We start from the raw sequence: 19,700 nt of genomic DNA on the forward strand, positions 1-19,700 counted from the left end.
GACAACATCTGCATGGAAACCACCAACCCACACCCTCCTTGCAGGTGATTTCTGAAGCCTGAACTTTTCTCTGCAGCTTTCCTTACCAATGGCTTTGCTAAGCTTCGAGTCCATTGGGGAGAAAACAACTAAACACTAATTTCTCTTGTGAGAGCTTTTGGTTCCTATTAAGGATTTTTTCCCCTCACTTACCTTAGCCACAAGAGAACACAGAGTATCTAGAATCCTATCCAGGACACAGGCCCACTAATTAAGAACACCTGACTGACACAAATTGGAAGCTATACTTTTGTGAAAATAGCAACATTGCTCTCACAGAACACAGAACTAAAGCTGGGAGAAAGACCTAATTAAAACTAGATGTATGTGTTTGTCTAATAACAGAATATTTGTAAAGATCCTGAATCTAGAATGAAAAGAAGATACCTGCTATAATTTATTTTAGAAACCAAGCAACAGATAGAACCTAGAAAAGTACCTGGCACATGACAAGTCTTCAGTAGATTTTTGACTGATTGTTGACAGGGTAATATGGCTCTTTTAATGAATTTTCTACTTTATTCAGCTGTCTTTCTTATTTCTATTATTTCCTTTCCAGCATTATGGCTGTTAATATCTCACTCTCCCACATAGAATGAGATATGCAATCAGATTGTTTTCCAAGAAATAGATATTTTTAAGGGCATCATTATTTGGGGGTAAATTTCAGAACAGTTTATTCACTTACTGATAGAAGCAACATTTATCAACGGCATCTATGGACAGACACTGTATTCATTGTTATGCAGTTCGGGAGTAAGAGGAGAAAGGTCTGCGCCTGTTCCCAAGGATGCCACAGTGGGACAGACAATCTGGCACCATAGAAGTTTAGTGTGCCTGGTGTGAAGAACATAGGGGAAAGGAAAGTGGATGTGAAAAGAGAAGGAGCCTAGAAAAACAGGGCCAGGTTGTGAAGGCCTGAGGAATTTGGACTTTATCCTATGCAATGAGCAGCTATAGAAGATTGAGCTCCTTGAGCGAAAAATGAAAAAAGGGGTGGGAATTCTTATTATTTACCCCATTCCTAATACAGTGCCTGGCAAAGCAGAGTTAAATTTATAAATTAAGGGTAATTATGTTGCACAATTTTTTTTTTCAGTAAGAGAGCAGAGTATGTTTCCTGGCAGCTAAAACAAATACCATACAAATGGGTTGCCTTAACAACGGGAATTTATTGGTTTACAATTTCAGAGGGGAGAAGACTTGCTTCTTCCCAGGGTCGGTTTCTTTCGGCTGGCCAGCGATAAATGCGGTTCCCTGGCTTTGTATCATACAGCAATGTACACGGCAGTATCGTCTCCTTTCTCTTCTAGGTTCCATTGACTTCCAGCTTCTGGCTGCTTCCCTTGGCTCCTTTCTCTGTGTCCAACTTCCTATGCTTACAAAGACTTCAGCAATATTGGATTAAGGCCCACTCTCCTTCAGTCTGGGCACACCTTACCTAATAACATTTTCAAAGACCCTATTTACAAATAGGCTCACACCCACAGGACCAGGGAATGAGACTGAATATGTCTTTTGTGGGGGAATTTATTCAGTCCCCAAAACATATTATGAAGATAAATGGAAGGTAAAGAAAGTAGAGATCCCTAGAAGAATCTGGAAACTGTTATAACAGTTAATTCAATATAATAGAATTGTATATTTGATAAGTTTCAAACAAGGACACATTAAAGGGAGCAAAAATAATAAAGCTAAAAAGTCTCTCCATTGTAAAAAATGACTATATGGGCTTATAAATATAATATTTAGGGCTTTTCATAAAGCATTTATACATGTATTCTGAATTAAATTCTATTATCCCTACTCCAATAGGCATTCATAGATTACCAAAATGCAATAAAATTTGGCAAAATTTACACAATAAAATTATAGCATATGGCATTGTTTGCTTACCTCTTGCAACAATTTGTAAATCAGAACAGGCGACATGGAAAACTTACAGTCCTGAAAAACTGATAAAGATAAATCAGTAGATTACCCCAAAAAATTACTCATACTTCCTATTTTCCATTCCAAAGCACTTAACACTCTTTATCCTGCCTTCTTTTTCCTCCCTAATTTTTTGTCTGATAGGTTTTTTTTTTAAATCTTCATTTTATTGAGATATATTCACAAACCATGAAGTCATACAAAACAAATCGTACATTCGATTGTTCACAGTACCATTACATAGTTGTACATTCATCACCTAAATCAATCCCTGACACCTTCAGTAGCACACACACAAAAATAACAAGAATAATAATTAAAGTGAAAAAGAGCAATTGAAGTAAAAAAGAACACTGGGTACCTTTGTCTGTTTGTTTGTTTGTTTCCTTCCCCTATTTTTCTACTCATCCATCCATAAACTAGATAAAGTGGAGTGTGGACCTTATGGCTTTCCCAATCCCATTGTCACCCCTCATAAGCTACATTTTTATACAATTGTCTTTGAGAGTCATGGGTTCTGGGTTGTAGTTTGATAGTTTCAGGTATCCACCACCAGCTACCCCAATTCTTTAGAACCTAAAAAGGGTTGTCTAAAGTGTGCGTAAGAGTGCCCACCAGAGTGACCTCTCAGCTCCTTTTGGAATCTCTCTGCCACTGAAGCTTATTTCATTTCCTTTCACATCCCCCTTTTGGTCAAGAAGATGTTCTCCGTCCCATGATGCCGGGTCTACATTCCTCCCCGGGAGTCATATTCCACGTTGCCAGGGAGATTCACTCCCCTGGGTGTCTGATCCCACGTAGGGGGGAGGGCAGTGATTTCACTTTTCAAGTTGGCTTAGCCAGAGAGAGAGGGCCACATCTGAGCAACAAAGAGGCATTCGGGAAGAGGCTCTTAGGCACAATTATAGGGAGGCCTAGCCTCTCCTTTACAGCAACCATCTTCCCAAGGGTAAAACCTATGGTAGAGGGCTCAACCCATCAAACCACCAGTCCCCTATGTCTGTGGTCATGTTAGCAACCATCTGATAGGTTTTTAAGAAGCTTCTAGATTCTCTGGATTTAACACTAGTATTTAAAGGGTCAGAAAACATCTAGGAACTAATGAAACCTTTGTGTACCCAACAGGTGTGCATATGCTGTGAATCTTCTCAGAAAAGTATTTAGGCATCTGGGAGGCTTTTGTGGTGAGGTTAAGGGATCCTTTTAGCAAATGTCTTTAGAGAGAAGAGAAACAATAGAGAATTTCAAGGTTGTAAATCAAAGCCTTAGCTTTCTCACTCTTTTCAAAATACTTTTTGTATTTTGCTTAAATAAACTTGCCCCTTCTACCATGAATCTCTACCATGTGTACCGTGATTTTCCTGTCCTGTGGACGGATTACCTGAAAAGGAAAAGAACAATGTGCCATTCTTGGCAAGCCAAGAACTGCTGCTGACTCAATGGTCATTAAGTCACAAGCTTTGGGTATTTTTCAAGAGGTGGGGTGGCAGGAAGGAGCACTATCCACTTCCCTGCTCAGTAAAACCTGGTTGATGATGTAGGTAGGCTGGGTGGGGCCAGCCATGGAAGCATTTGTACATTTGGAACTCTGTTCTTGGTGGGAAGCCATGAACATGGTACCAACTGGCTCAGCCACATAAGGAGGTACATTAAAAGCATCTCCCCCTTTTAATGTGTTGCATTGGGTTGGGCTACCATGAGGACGTCTTCAAAAAGAGAGCAAAAATACTGTTTGGTAATCCTTAAACATGCGTATATATTTTTTTAATGTAGGATTTGCCTTGAACTCAATAGCTACTTTCAAAAACTGAAAGCAGAATTGAAGATTCCATCCACAAACCATCTCTTGGCAGCCAAACTCTCAACATACAGGAAATGTTGCATAAATTCAGCCAAATTCACTGCTTTGGCTATTTGGTCCAGATGAATTCCTCTAAAAGCATATTATGGCAGAGCCATAAGAGGAGAGTTCTGTTTAGAGACATTGGGAAATTTTATCTGGGCCACATTGAGAAATATAGTGGGTCAGCTCTTCTAAAATGTAAGGAGAAGCTGGACTGGCATTAGCAATCTTGTGGCCAAACTAATATTTCATTGCTTTTTTAAATATTAAGGAAGTCCTCTTCATCTGCATTCACTTTTAGTGACTGGGGAGCGGTAGAAATCATACAAGAGGCAAAAGTTGTTTTGATTTTTATTGGGGCAAACATATTCTCAAGGTTCTTCAGAAAACATCAACTTTTTCTTTATTTTGTTTTATTATCTGTAATAAAACACATTATGTCACACTGCAGTAGCCCTTTTCATTAGAGGGTCTCAAAGCAAGGCAATGCTTAATTAAGGGCTCAGTCATAGGTTCAAGGCAGTGACTGCTGGGCTCAAGTAGGAACAAAGCAAGTCTGCCCAATAATTTAGAACACATGAAGGGAAGTTCGTATAGTCCCTTGAAAATAGGATTACTACCTGCTGACAGGAAGGAGAGGCAATAAAGATATAGGAACCTGGGGCTGAGGAAGGGAGGTGGCTATCCTGCTTCCCCTTCAGTGTAAAGCCTCTCTCTGCCCTATGGGCTGGGCAGGGCTGTCAGGCTGTGAAGTCAGATCCACTGGGCAGGCCTGGCCTGGGTGGAAGACAGGGGAATGGGGGACTGTAGCCAGGGACACAGGTGGGGCCAGTAGAGGGAGGTGTCAGGAGTGGCTGTGGACGCTGTGGAAAAGAGTGGCAGTTCCTCAGGAAGTTAAGTATAGAATTATCATATGACTGGATAATCCCACTCCTAGGTATAAACCCCAAAGAATTGAAAGCAGGGACTCAAGAAGATATTTGTACGCTGATATTCATATAAATATTATTCACAATTGTCAAAAGGTAGAAGCAAACTAGTGTCCATCAACCGATGAATGGATGTGGCATACAAATATGATGGGATATTATTCAGCAGTGAAAAGGAATGAAGTTCTGATAAATGTGACAACACAGATGAATCTTGAAAACTTTATGTAGAGTGAAATAAGCCAGACACAAAAGGACAAATATTGTATGATCTCGCTGATATGAAATAATTAGAATAATCAACTTCATAGAGTCAAAAACTAGAGTACAGGCTATGAGGGGCTAGGGTTGGGGGAGGTACTGGGGAGTTAATGCTTACTTGGTACAGAATTTTTGTTTGGGATGATGAAAAAGTTTTAATAATGGATGGTGGTGATGGTAGCACAACATTGTGAATGTAATTAACACCACTGAATTATATATCTGAATGTGGTTAAAAGAGGAAATTTTAGGTAGTATACATGTTACTAGAATAAAAGTAAACAACAACAACAACAACAACATAGGACCATACAACACAAGCAGGGAACCCTAATGTAAACTATGGACTATAGTTAATAGTACAATTATAACATTCTCTCATCAATTGTAACAAAGGTATCAAACTAATGCAAAGTGTTAATGATTGGGGCAGGTATATGGACACTATTTTCCACATGATTTTCCTATAAACCTACAACTTCTCTAATAAAAAAAATTATACAGAGCACAAACATATATAAATATATTTGGTATATTGGAAAGAATGAAATTATGTCAGGATATTTGTTTTTCCTATTGCTTTGCTTTATTTTGTTTGGAAATGTTTTTTATTTGATAAATATAGTAATTTAAAAATATATTTGGAAGGATATTATGAGGGTCTCTGTTCATTTTGCTTGTCTATCTTCTGTTTGTTTTATAATGTGGATATTCTAATTTTTAAAACAAGAAATAAATTTCATGTTAGGTGAAAAAAAAAGAGTGGCTGTGGAGCCACCTTAGCCTCCAACTGGGGAAATCCCTGGAGAAGCACTTTCAGCTTTATGGCTGGCAAAGTTGTTTCCCTTCTTCTCCTTCTTGCTCCCTTCCCCTTCTGTTATCTCCATTTAGTCTTCATTCCCTTACTAAGGCCTTGTTCCATGCCAGGAAACTCAGCCAAGGGCTAGGCGCCAAACAATGAAAACAAGACAGTTGCCAGCAGTCAGTCCTGAGGAGCAGAGTCCCAAGAATACAGAACAGTGTTGCTCCCTAAGGCATGGAGGCTGTGTTAAGGGAGATGAGATTTGGGGTCCAGGAAGAAGACAATGAGATTGCTGCCATCAGAGTAAAATAAGGTAGAGCCCTTCCTCCCGTCCATATTCTCACTCTCCCCCGACACCAGTGCACAGATGTTGCTGGAAATCAGGTATCAGCTCAACCTAAGGAAGAATTTTGAGTCAGAGCTGTCCAAAGATAAAACGAGCTGTGTTGGGAAGTGGCAAGCTCCTGGCCACTGGGGTTGTTCAAGAAGATGCTGGATTGCTGCCTGGTAGGAGTGCTTGACAAAGTCCCTTCCAGACCTAGTAATAATCTGCTCTGCTCTGGTTTGCCTCAAGGATTATGAAGAGGTCTTATCAGGAATGGGTGGTAAAAAAGTGCCTGGTGGTAAGAGACTGGAGTGGGAGTGAGAGGGGCAACTTGCTTAATCTCTGAGACCTTCATTTTTTCCCCATCTCTACAACTCCTCCTCCTGGCACTGCATGGACACCACCACCTCTGCAGACCCTAGCTTGACTCTGGACTTTAGATGCAGCATAGTTCTGAGATTGTTCCCAGCACTTCAAACTTCTCCCATTTCCTGTACTCACTTCTACTCCTTACACTATCCATAGCACCCCCATCCCAGATACCCACTTATACTGACACCCCAGTGCCTCAAGCTCTCTCCTTCTCGCTTATGAAAGTCCTCTCTCAAGCTTTTTGTTCACATCCAGACACAAAATAATGGGGGAAGGGTTCTTTTATTTTCTCATTTTGAACTCTTCTCCTGAAGACCTAGCCAGTCCTCAACGCTTTTGGCCAATTTCAGCCAGTGTTGGAAACTGTTTATCTTAAATCAATTCCCTAGAAGGTTTTTTTTTTTTTTTTTTTTTTTTTTTTGGTGGAAGGAGATTATAAATCACAGTTCTAGGAATTTCTGCCAGCAATGCCTTCCACAGTTTTACCAACGGGGAAGTAACATGGTAAGATGAGGAAACACCAGACTAGAAGTCAGAAGCCTCAAGTTCTATGACCACGAGCTGTGGGTGGACTACCCGAAGACCGTCAGTAGCCTCCTTTCTCTTTCCGTCAGCTTCTCCAATAGTAAAAGAGAAGCTTAGGCTATTCCAATGCGAATATTCTATGATTTCATAATGGGTCTCTGAGGGCCATTCCAATGCTGATATTCCATGATCTTAGAGAGTTTTTATTCCGATTAAATGGAAGGAAAGAGGTACGTCATATTCATTTCTCTGAAAGTCAGTTTCATCCTTGGTCAGTGATGTCGCCTCTGAGTCTATTTGCCTAGTAACAAAATGGAAACAGCAAAAACTACCTCAAAAGGTGGTGGGGGTAAAAGTGTTTGGAGAACTGTAAAAACCCCGTAGATTAGCCATGAACCTCCCCTCAGGGAAAACATAAGCAGAGAGACCGAGAGAGCCGGGAGGGGGCGGGGCGAGGAGATCGGTTTTGTTCTCGCCCCGCCTAGATATCGCGAGAGGGCGGGCCTGCTTACTTTTGGCGTCGGCGTCGCTCCCGCGCGGGGGTACTGCGCTGGCCTCTCTCCGCCGGCCGCAGCAAACGTGCCGGTCGCGCGGCGTCGGCTGTGGTGTCTGGGTCGTTGTGTCGTGACAACGACGCCTTTAGCCGTCTCTGTGCCATCAGGTGTGGCCGCCTCAGCCCCGAGTGGGCTCCGCGGCCGCCTGGTGGGTCCTTGCTCACGTTTGTCCTTTCTCTTCCTCGAGTCCGCACCAAGCAGCGACACTGAGCCGACAGCCGGAGCGGCAGGCAATGGCGGCCTCGACGGCCTCTCACCGGCCCATCAAGGGGATCCTGAAGAACAAGAGCTCTGTGACTTCCTCTGTGTTGGCCTCGGCCGAACAGCCCGGCGGGAGTGTAGATGAGGAGCTGAGGTGAGAGCCGGGAGGGTCGGCGGCTCGTTGGTCGGGTCTGCCTGGTGAAGCCACTCCTTCCCGGCCCGGGCGGCCTCGCCCACCGGCTGCCGTTAGCGACTCGGAGCGCCGGGCGGCAGCTGCGGAGATGCGGCTCCGGCGCCGCTCAGGTCTCCCTACTCCTTTGGCCAGGCTGCGAGTGCTTTTAAAAAAAGCAGGAGTGATGACGTTTATGGTTTTTTTTTTGCTTAAAAAGAAAAACGAAAGTGCATTTATATATAGTATTTGAAAAACTTATGATGTTTAAACTTTGGGAACGTTGAAGAATTAAATTGAAGTTTCAAAGCTTCAACTGTTAAGCTTTTATTTCTTAATCTCATATCCGAAGTATCTAAAATTCTTCAATAATGAAAGTGTATTTTCTTGGCTTGAGAACTCTTTGAGATCTAGGCTCAAGCTAGTAAGAGCCGCCTCAGAAAAAGAGACCATTTCCCTATTTTTGTTATTGCTCTTCTACAAACAATCCATTTTACGTGAATATTATCAAAATCATGGTACCTCACACTCTTAGGTTCTGGTTTGTCATCTCTGTGCCAAGAGAAACCGAAATTTTCCAGATCCTTGATTTATATTTTACAAGAATCTGTTTATCGCTAATTATATTTGCATCAGCAACTAGAGCTCTTCGGAGAGGAGCAACTTAAAATGATCCACTGATATTTTAGTTGCTCTTGCATGCCCATGTAGAAAGATACTGAGGCAAATCATTATGTGTAATAGTAAATAATTGGGAGCAACCCAACATCAATTAATAAGGACTGCTGAAGTATTAATTATGGTACATTTGTGTAATAGAACAATATACCAGTCTTTAAAAAAGAATGAACATATAGGGAAAGGTAGCCAAGGTGCAATGCTCAGTGAGAAGTTGCAGCACAGTATATAGTGTAAAATATACCACTGGGTTAGAAGTGCAAGGGGGCTGGAGTGTTATACTAAAAACTTAAGGACTCTACATTCTGGAAATAAGGTATAGAAAAGTTATAATTGAAATTTGTAAAGTCATGAAGTGCAAACGAGAATGTTCATGAAATATTGGAATATTGAAACTAGGACACACCTGTGTTAAGGAAGTAATTTAATTTAGGACCATAAAAGGAACCACTACTTAGTAGTAATAAATTTATGGGGATTTGTGTAACATTAAAGAAAACATTAAATAGCAGCTTAGATCATTGCCTTTTTTGGATTGGAAAGGACCTTTGTCTAGCAGCTCTCCCACTCTTACCTTCTTTTGGATGCTTGAACCTTCTTACATTCCCTAATATGTGTTTCCAACCTCTGTTTGGGGTTAGCTGCTTCCAGTGGGGCTGTGGGGGTGATGGTTGTAAATCCTGGGATTAAGAAAACAGAATCTGACCAGAATGTAGCTGTAGCAGGAAGAACAGAGTAGTGTAAACAACAACTATAGAAGGCCCCAGTGTAGCTCCAGGGTCTTCAGCAACAAGAGCATGGTTCTCACTAGCATTTAGGTTATTTAGCTATTCTCCAGTGTGAACTTCTTTTTGTCCAACTTCCATCTGGCTTATTTTCCTCTTTTTCTGCTTCCTTAACTTCTACTTATTCTCGACTTTGATCTGTCTTAACCTCTCCTGGCATCACTCTGTGGGTTGACCTTGTTCTCTGAAAGTGGCTGGGGTTCCTTCCAGGTCTTTGTGTCTTGAGAGCCACTATACTAGACTGACTCACCCACATATGGCTTCTTTGGGAACTGCTGGTAGGGCAGATTCACTTAAAGGAGTCTTTTTGCAAGGTGGGCAACTTTAATTGACTTGTCTAATTAGAAGGTTATGGGCCTCTCTTCAGAGGGAACTACCAAGCCCTCATTCTTTGAGGTTCATGATGTTTGGTTCTAAGTGTAAAAAGGGGTGGACTTTTTCATGACAGGTGTTAGCATGACTATAAAGCAAAGAAACTGAAAGTCACAGCTCATGGAACAACGTTAGTCACTTCATAGCCTCTTTGAACAGAAACAATAAAAGCATAGTTGAATACATTTTAAACGAACTTTTTGTAGTGTTTCATTTTAATTACAACCAGTATTCCCCCTTCCATATAAAAGGTACTGAAAATAAATAGCTCTTGCAATTAAAATGCACTTAAAATTCAGAAACTAATAAAGGTAGTATAATATTGTTCTAACTTGAAAGATTGGAACAGAGTATAACAAAGCAGAAGAATCTCATTTTAAATGAAAATGGCCGGGGATCTAATAAATTACCTTTTATTGATGCCTTTATCACATAAAATGCAGTGGTCATTTCCTTTTTCTGCACTCCCATAGTTGTGAGGGGCTGTTATATAAAGATGTTACAAAGGGATTTTTTTTTAAGGTCAGAAGTTGAGTTGTAAATTCTGATGGTCTAAACTTTTTGATTGTGCATCTTTTTTAGTAAGAAAAAAATTCAGACTCTTGAAATATGTTTATAATTTTTATATATATACTACAATCATTAGATATTATCTTAAGGCATAATATCCACTTAAAGTGAGATTCATGTAAAGCCGTATTTCAAATAGTCTTTAAGCATTTCTATTTTCTTTTTTTATCTAGTTCTTGTCAGAACTGATTAAACCGTCATTCATGTGTTTTTTTTTTTTAATCTGATGTCTCCATTTTCTTTCTAGATAGAATCTGTAAATCCATGAAATTCAGCATAAATAAACTTCAGTACTTTATGATACATTGTTCAACTAGTTTGGTCTAACTTAACACATCTAGTGAGTTTGTGTAGTTCACCTAAAACAAGACTTCATTGATTCTAAGATATACCATGATTTTATGTACCACCAAGAAAGAAAAACCACTGCCAAGATTCCATTTTAAGACATATCCTGTTTTCAGAGATATTAAAATGTGAAATTGTGTTTTGGAATTGATGAAAATATATTAAATATCACTGTAGTCTATGTTGTGAGACGTACAATAGCTTAGTGGTTAAAAGAACTGGCCCTGGAGCTAGATTGCCTAGATTCAGATCCTGTCTGCCACTTCCTAGCTCTGTGATTTGGGGTAAGTTATTTATTGTATCTGTGCCTTAGTTTAAGTATTAAATTAGTTAAGAAATGTTAACCCAGTGCTTCAGCATGAAATGTTTGATTTATTCTAATGGAAATAAAATATGGTAACCTAATTTCTTCTTGATCTCATGGCTGGTTTTATATAAGCTGCTTTGGAGTCCATTAGTCTATTCAATTCAAATTCTATAGTAGTCTTAGGTAATTCAGGCAGATTTTCTGCCTGAAAAAAAAAAATGTGCTTTAATGTCCTCTAATATAGTTTAAGATATAAGCATGCTCCACATTGTCTTTTTCTGCCTATAAAGGGATGTGAAATGGTCAAAGGCTTACTGATATAAAATGTTTTCCAAAAGTGACTTTTTGCTTGCTTGAAATTGCTTTTATTATTAAGTCTTTAATTGTTCAGTAATGGTGTCAGACTTGGCAGTTTTGTACTTTTATTGACTTACAATTAAGTTGAATCTTCACTTAAAGAAGGAACCATTTCTTGAAATGTACAAGTTTATCACCTTGAAGTAGAACCCCCCTTCTTACTCAAAGCACAGCCAAAACTATTAACTGAGCAAGTCACAAGCAACGAGAAGTACATCTTGGTCTTTCAGATGGTGTCATATGAGCTAACAAAATGAAAGTAAGAAGTGATGACTTTCAGGACCACATTTAGACTGTAGGAAAAACAGTCACCCAAGGGAGGGAGTGGGGATGCTGAAACCAGCAATTGCTTTCATCATCATAGCAAATTGATAAAAGTGGTAGTGCCCCTATTTTTGTGTATAGAGATTCTGATGCAGAGAAGATCAGACAGTTCGTGATGGCATTGGTAATTCAAACTCAAGTTCGCTCCATCAATTTCATAAAGCTAATGTTAATTCTACCAAAACTTTAGAGAGGTGCTAATTTTCATATCCAGGATCCTCTGCTGACAGTTTCTTCTACTTCACTATTTTCCATCTGAGAATTCAAATTGAATCCAAATAATTCTAAAGATTTCTTTTTCTTAGTGTTGTATGAAGGAAATGGAAGGAAGTGAGGCTTGAATATATAAACCCTTGATTTCTGTTCACAGTGGAAAATTAAGTGAACAGACTGAGAAAAACTGGGGTTATATAAAAAGTGGTTTGTATAAATGTAAAGAATTCACTAAAATTTGTAAGAGAATGCTTCTACTGGATAGGTAAAATATATAGACATCAATTCACCCAAGGAATTTTTCCATGTTATTTGTTAGGTAATGAGCAAAGAAACGCAGAGCAACTTTTTAATAACATTGTATACTTGCAAAAGTGGATGAAACACAGAAATACACAATCTTGTCAACGTTTTGGTAATATTGAGGATGTTAGATAGTCATCTCTTTGAAATAAAGCTATATGGCTCCATCGAGTGAACTATAAAACTCTTCATAAACTCTGACTCAGAAGCCTGTCCTAGCAAATTGCCCTATTTATCATTGACCAGAATATGCACAAACATGTTCATTTCTTCCTTATTGTAGGATAGAAAAACATTGGATTCAATCTAAATATTTAGCATTAAGTGAGTAGTTTATTATTGAATATTATGCAGTCATTAAAATGATAAAGACTAGAAAACACAAATGGCTTATTATAAAATAAATATATTGATAGCTACTTGTTTTCATATATATTATTTTTATACAGAGTGGAAAGAATATGCAGAAATTAACGTTGTTAATGGTTTATGATACTGGGATTGTGGTTAGTAGATTTTATTCTTAATTTTAAGATAACATTTCTGCCTGTGTCCTGTAGTTCTCTTTTTCTCCTATCATTATCTTACAAAACAGATTTACAGGATGTTGGGTTACCCCCAACAGAAATACCTTTTAAACTCCAAAGGTCCATCTTCATTCTTTTTCTGTCATGTGCAGTAATGATAAATTGTTGTTTTTAATTCAATATTCTTAACATCATTTAGGAAATAACTTTTTTTTCTACTTTGAAATTAGTAACTACCCAACAAGGTCATTAATGTGTGTTTATTTTTTTTAATGATGTACTGTAGTACATGCAAAAGTATATTAAATATAAATGTAAAGCTTAAGAAATCATTATAGAGCCAACACCCATGTAGCCACCAACTTGGACAAGGAGAGCTTTTACATCACTTCAGAAATGTCCTCTGCCCCTCTCAGTCACAATCTTCTTCCCCCTAATAGTAACCACTTTGGTAATCACTTAAGTATACACCCCAAACACTTGAGTTTTGCCTGCTTTTGAACTTTTATATAAAAGATGTGCTGGTTTCCTTCTACAGTATCTTTAATAGGGATTCTTAACATGACTGTCTACTAATACAGGTTTTATGAAACTTTTTCCTTTGTTTTTCTATTTCTGACTCAGGCTTGATGCTGACTGTCATTTCAGAGCCATTGTTTTATCAGGAGGGACCATTTAATTATGGTATCATGGGTCTCCTTTGTTTATTAATTGACTTGCTTTCAAAATTAATCTACTTTACCTAGAACTTCTATCAATTTCTTTCATTGTACTACATATTTGAAGCTCCTGTCATTTCTGCTATCTTGTTAAGTCTTTGGAAGTATGTCTCTTATATAGAATATGATTATGAGCAGACCTAATCATTTATTTTCTAAATTTGCAGATAATAGAACTGTTTAGCAAAATAAAAATCTCTAAAACTATAGATGTAGTCAGAAATAGAAAACTGATTTTTAAAGAAATACCTATTCTGTGAAATATCTTAAATATTTCAAAATTTTAATTTTGAGTCTTGCAGGATGGAAGTAGAAGGAATTGAGTACAAAAGCAATTTAAACTTTTCATAATGCTATATCTAAACCCATACCCTACAGTGCTGAGATCGTGTTTCAAGATTTTTAACCCAATTCTTTAGATTTTACAATCACCAGAACTCCTTACATTTGTATGTTGCTTTTATAATTTGGTTTCACAGATGTTATTTCAGTTGATTCTCAACAACCTCATGTTGTATAAGAAGGACTGTTATTAAGTATTATAATTTCCATGTAAAAACAGTTCAAGAAAGGATGTTTATTGAGCTTCCTGATAGAGAATTTCTGAAGGGTGACTGGAACTTGAACCTTAAGCATCTACCTCCCAATTGAATTCTTTTTCTCTCACAAGACCACCTATTACTATGATATAAACGATCAGAAGCTAAACATCTGAAGAAATAAATATTATAAAAAGCAAGGTCTGTTTAGACTCAGTCTAGTTCAGTCCAGTGACTTATTTTATACTGGTAACATTTTTATTAATTGAAACTCAAGTATGTTGAGTTGATATCCATTTGAGTTCCATGCTGAAAGAGTAAACAAGCAACTCTAAAAAACAAAGAAGTCTAGTCTCTGTGCCTAGAAATTAATGACCAATATGTCTTAATTTTTGCTTCTTATAAGCTTTAAAATTTTTGACTATTTCATGGTGGAGAAAATTAGGCAACAACGTCTGATGATTGTTTTTTTGGGGGAAAAGTGGGAGTTCTGGTCTCAGTCACCTGTGGAATATCTGCCTGGATTAACCTTTTGCCCTTGCCTTGAGAGAAAACAAAGGATATAAGATTGAAAAGAAGTTGTAGTCAAAAGTGCTTAGTCTGAAAAGGAGCACTCTCTGGGTCCTACAAGGAGAAAGGAAGAGATCATAAAGTCAGGTTCAGCTACAATTAATTAGTGGCTGTATGTAATTTTTTTTCTAACTTTATCAAAAAATAAAAAAAAATAAGAAAATCTTTCCAAACAAAACAAAGCAAAGGAATAGGAAAAACAAAAATCCGGAAATAACTTCATTGTTTCCAACATGCTCCTTCCATACCACAAGAAAATTAATGAATCACAGTCATTCCTGAGCGTGTAATTTTTAATGGAGAAGGGAATATGACATTAAAAGCTAAGTATGTCATTCTTCATTCTGAGTATTAGATGATTTAAGAAAATTGAAAATATCTGTAGTAAAACCTCACCAATTTGGACAAAATACAAAAAGGAATTTGAATCTGTGAAATTACATCATTATTCTTTTTAAAGCACTTTTATTTTAAATACATAAAGGCAAACTGTGTATCTGACAAAATATTATTGACTAGTAGAGGGGTCTTTGAGTAGGCGAGAAGGATTTGTAATGAAGACATTTGATTATTGAGCAACTTAGTAGTTGTACAAGTTATTTGTTGAATGAATGTTAATAGATGGTTCCTAAAGCACTTATAGAGCATTTCTGTTTCTCTTAAAGTAGATTTATCCCAGATTATCTGTATACACCATTTAGCAAATTCTAATTTTTCTAGATTAAAAAAAACTGAGCTATAATTTTACTTACAACCTAATTATTTAGTGTGTTTGAATTTAATGACATTTTCCCTATAGTTTTACATTCTGATTCTTTCGATTGTTATGGCTATCCCTGGAGAAAGTAGGCCAAGGAAATATTCATGTTATGATTTTTATCAGACTGCTACTGGTATAGTGTAGGTCAGAAATTTTTACTGAGATCAAGCAGTGTTTAGATTTTCAGTTTTTGCTGTTACTAATTCTATAGGCCAAATGGAGACTAAGCAAGTCACAGTATAATTTTTTGTTCGAATATCTGATTTAGATTCTGAATACTGTGTTTTTAATATATGGTAAATAAGTACTTTATAAAAATTTTATCACAGTTTATTGTAATTGCTTATCTCTTTTCCCCAAATCAGTTTCTATTCTAAGAAAGTATATATGAATGTAGACGTTAACAGTCACATAGAAGTTGAAAAGTAGAATATGGATATTTGTTAGGTTTAGATGTGGAGCTTTTTGACCTTTTGCTGCATTGAATTTTTTTTTTCTTTTTAATTTTAGTAAAAAATCTCAGAAGTGGGATGAAATGAACATTCTGGCAACTTATCATCCAGCAGACAAAGACTATGGTTTAATGAAAATAGATGAACCTAGCACTCCTTACCATAGGTAATGTTATACTGACATCATTCCTTTTTTCATTTGTTTCCATTTTCATTTGATACAAACTTCTGGATAACAGCTATATGAATTTTTCTTTGATTTTATATTTGTTACTGAATACTAGTTAATAAGCCAACTGCATATTTTTGTATTACAGTATAAATAATATATAACTTTAAAATTATGGACTCCATTTTGTACATTATAGCCGTAGTAGTAAACCTTTTTTGTGACACCTCTGTGGTCCCTAGCTTCTAATGACATACACAGATGAGTGAGTTTTGCCTTCCTTAAAATACCCTGTTTGTAGAAAGGAAGATACAGTTTGGGCTTGTTTTCTTTGAAGTAGAAATCAGGGACTTGATTTTCAGAAAAGGGTAACAACACAGATGGTAACTTTTTTAAACCTCTCAGAGGCAAATGGCCATTACTACTGTTTCAGGTACTTATTTTTTTTTTTTTTTTTTGTTACTTTCATTGTGACAACATATATTTGTTTTTAAAAAAAAAAACATAAAATTTGCCACATTAACCCTTTTTACATGTACAATTTAGCAACATTAATTACATGTACGATATTGTGCTATCATCACCATCCATTACCAAAACTTTTTCATCATACAAAACAGAAACTCTACCCATTAAGCAAAAACTCCCCATACGCCATCCCCTGCGCCCCTGATAATTTCTAATTTACTCTTTCTGAATTTAAGTCCCTATTTTTGAAGTTACATAATATTGTAGTTCAGATCATTGCATTGTGATTTTTGGCATTTTGAGTCTCCCAGCATTTTTAAAGTGAATTGTGAAATGATATTGTATGACAGTAATTGGTATGAAGACAAAAATAATGTACCAGTAAGCCTTATGAGAAAATGGAGATTCTAAATAACTAGAAGTCTCTAATTTAGATGTTGCCCTAACTTGTATTGAAAAATATAGATTTCCAGGGCTGAAACATTTTGTCATTGAAGGCAATACAAGTCCAGAAGTTACTATTAAAAATAGGATTAAGTATAACTTTTTCCATCAACTTAATGAAGGTACCTCACTAAAGCAAAATGTTAATAATAGGGAAAACTCTGTGTGTGACATGGGATATATTGGAACTTCATACTCTCTGCATGATTTTGTAAACTTACAGCTGCTCTAATTAAAAAAAAATAGAATTAAGAATTTCTGTATTTTAAATCAATGGATGAAAATTTGGGGAGGTAATTTGAGATTGATAATAGCGAAAACAGTGAAAATAAGAATAAACTTAAAGATGGTGATGAGTAAAAAGAAATAACATAGGAGGTACAGATACTGAAAGTTAATAGTAAAAAACTTTGCGGGAAGAAATATATGTATCATGAAAAGTTTCTGTCTTTATTTTTCTCATAATTACGGATGCATACTTTAAAACAAAACTTAAAACCTTTATTGTACAGAAGCCAAAGACAGAACTTACTTCCTTTAAATGTGGTACCCAACCCTTACGTGTTTTGGCTGGGGATAACTATCCTAAAAGAATCGATACAGGACATGATTTAAAAGAAAATAGCTGTAGCCACTATTATTTTTTTTAATCACATTTATTTTATTGTGATTGTTCACATATTATACAATTATCCGAAGATCCAAAGTGTACAGTCAGTTGCCCCTGGTACCGTCATGCAGCTGTGCATCCATCACCACAATTAATTTTTTTTCAATTTTTAGAACATTTTCATTACTCCAGAAAAGAAATAAAGACAAAAAAGGGAAACTCCAATCCTCCCATACCCCTAACCACCCCCCCCATTGTTGACTCATAGTATTGGTATAGTACATTTGTGACTATTTATGAAAGAATTTTGAAATACTACTAACTGTAGTATATTGTTTGCAATAGGTATATATATTTTTTCCTATATGCCCCTCTATTATTAGCTTTTAGTTGTAATGTCATACATTTGTTCTGGTTCATGAAAGAGATTTCTAATATTTGTACAGTTAATCACAGACAGAGCGCAAGGTTCACTGTTTTATACATTCCCATCATTAAACCTCCAACTTTCCTTCTGGTTACATACATGACTCTGAGCTTCCCCTTTGCACCACATTCATGCACCATTCAGCACTGTTAGTTATTCTCACAACATCGTAGCCATTATTTTTAGACTATATTACATAAACATATGTATCATATAGTATATAGAACATAATAAATGAAAATGGTACATATTTGATACTGCCTTTTTTTTTCCTTTACCTTACCTATATCCTTTCTTTGAGAATTGCTGAAAAGTTATTTATTCCTTAAGTAATTGAGGCTATGTGTTTGCACAGATACATGTGCTCAGCTTTATAATTCATTGCTCAGTTTTACCAATTATTTTCAAGGCTTTTTTTTTTTTTTTAAAGTTACTTAACAGAAAGAGATGCTTTTTATAGAAGGATCTTGTTACACTAACCAAGAATCTCACACTGTTAACTATATAGAAAGTCATTATTGCTTTTATATACATGTATATACACACAATTCGTATGTAAAATTTATAACATTTCATAGTATTTTGTATAGAGCATTTCTCCAAATTGATAAATTGTTTCTTTTACCCTACTCTGCTTAATTAAAATCAGTAATGTTAAATGTGTTTACTTCAACTTCCTTGGGGAAAAAAAAGAGCATTGCCTGGACTTTCATAAGTTCATCTTACCTCCCTAACTAACTGGAAAAGGTATAGACCAGTTGTTTTCTATTTTTATCTGAGTTATGCTTTATGTATCTTTCAGTACTTAAGAATTATGGATACCCACTTCAGTGGGAGCAAATTTTTCATCAGAGGGGAAGGTGGGAAAGTTAAGTAGCTTTTAAACTTTCTGAATTAGGTCTTTAGGATCTAATTTTGTTATTTTACTTGGTCTTATGTGTGCCTAGATAATTTGTCGCTCCTTCAGGTTTATGTTCAGGTAACCAAACTGATTTTTTTTTTTTTTTTTTTTTTGATTACTTGTTCCCTCCTACTGGGTGGTACAATTGAAGCTTTATAGTATTTTTTTTTTTTTTCAGATGATTCAAGTTTTCCATACTAATTTTTGTGGTTATAGTAGTGGTCTTTTTTTTTTAATCAGTTGCAGACTTCATTGGTGCTATACTTTTGAATATTTGCATTGAATAGAAACCATTTAAAATTGGACTTCAAAGATAACAGCAGAGCTGTAAACATAGTAGAATTATGTTTATCTGGTTTTCTGGTTGTAAAATTATGTTTCAGGTGTTATTTATAATGTGCTTTATTATCCCAGTATGATAGGTGATGATGAGGATGCTTTGAGTGATTCAGAAACCACTGAAGTCATGACTCCAGATCTTTTAGCCAAAAAGTAAGTACTGATGCCTATAAAGTATTTTCACTTGTGCTGTTTTTAACTGTACACACTTAAAGACATTTTACTTTGCTTTACTTTTACAAGTATACATAAATATCATGTGTAAGTTTTTCTGGATTTTTCATACTATATAGTCTTGTTTATTGATTAAAATCAAGGTATACGTGTGGCAGGAAGTATAGAGTACTTGAACCTGATATACTGAGGTAAGTTTTTTTTTTTTTTTTTAATATCCTGCCACCTCAGTGTTGAAGAAGGCAAGGATGGTAATATTTATAAGAGAGTCAGAAATAAGTAAATTGGTAAAACAAAAGCTCTCTTCCTTTGCTGTTCATTGATTTCTACCACCTATTTCACTCTTCTCATTGCCTAGTGGTTTCTACACCTATCCCCACTCTCTAGCGTTT

At 36.4% G+C, this 19,700-nt stretch overlaps 1 protein-coding gene across 1 annotated transcript in view; it reads left to right on the forward strand.

Moving 5' to 3' along the window:
* The first annotated feature begins 7,526 nt into the window (after positions 1–7,526).
* The window catches only part of PPP1R2 (protein phosphatase 1 regulatory inhibitor subunit 2), a 28,051-nt gene continuing 15,877 nt past the window's right edge, over positions 7,527–19,700 (forward strand). Inside the window, exons 1-3 of the mRNA XM_037837870.1 lie at positions 7,527–7,937; positions 15,835–15,942; positions 19,210–19,287. Coding sequence (XP_037693798.1) covers positions 7,816–7,937; positions 15,835–15,942; positions 19,210–19,287 — 308 coding nt within the window. The 5' untranslated portion in view covers positions 7,527–7,815. The remainder of the gene's footprint in view (positions 7,938–15,834; positions 15,943–19,209; positions 19,288–19,700) is intronic.

The sequence above is a fragment of the Choloepus didactylus genome, chromosome 1 (genome assembly GCF_015220235.1).
Source record: "Choloepus didactylus isolate mChoDid1 chromosome 1, mChoDid1.pri, whole genome shotgun sequence".
Lineage (NCBI taxonomy): Eukaryota > Metazoa > Chordata > Mammalia > Pilosa > Megalonychidae > Choloepus > Choloepus didactylus.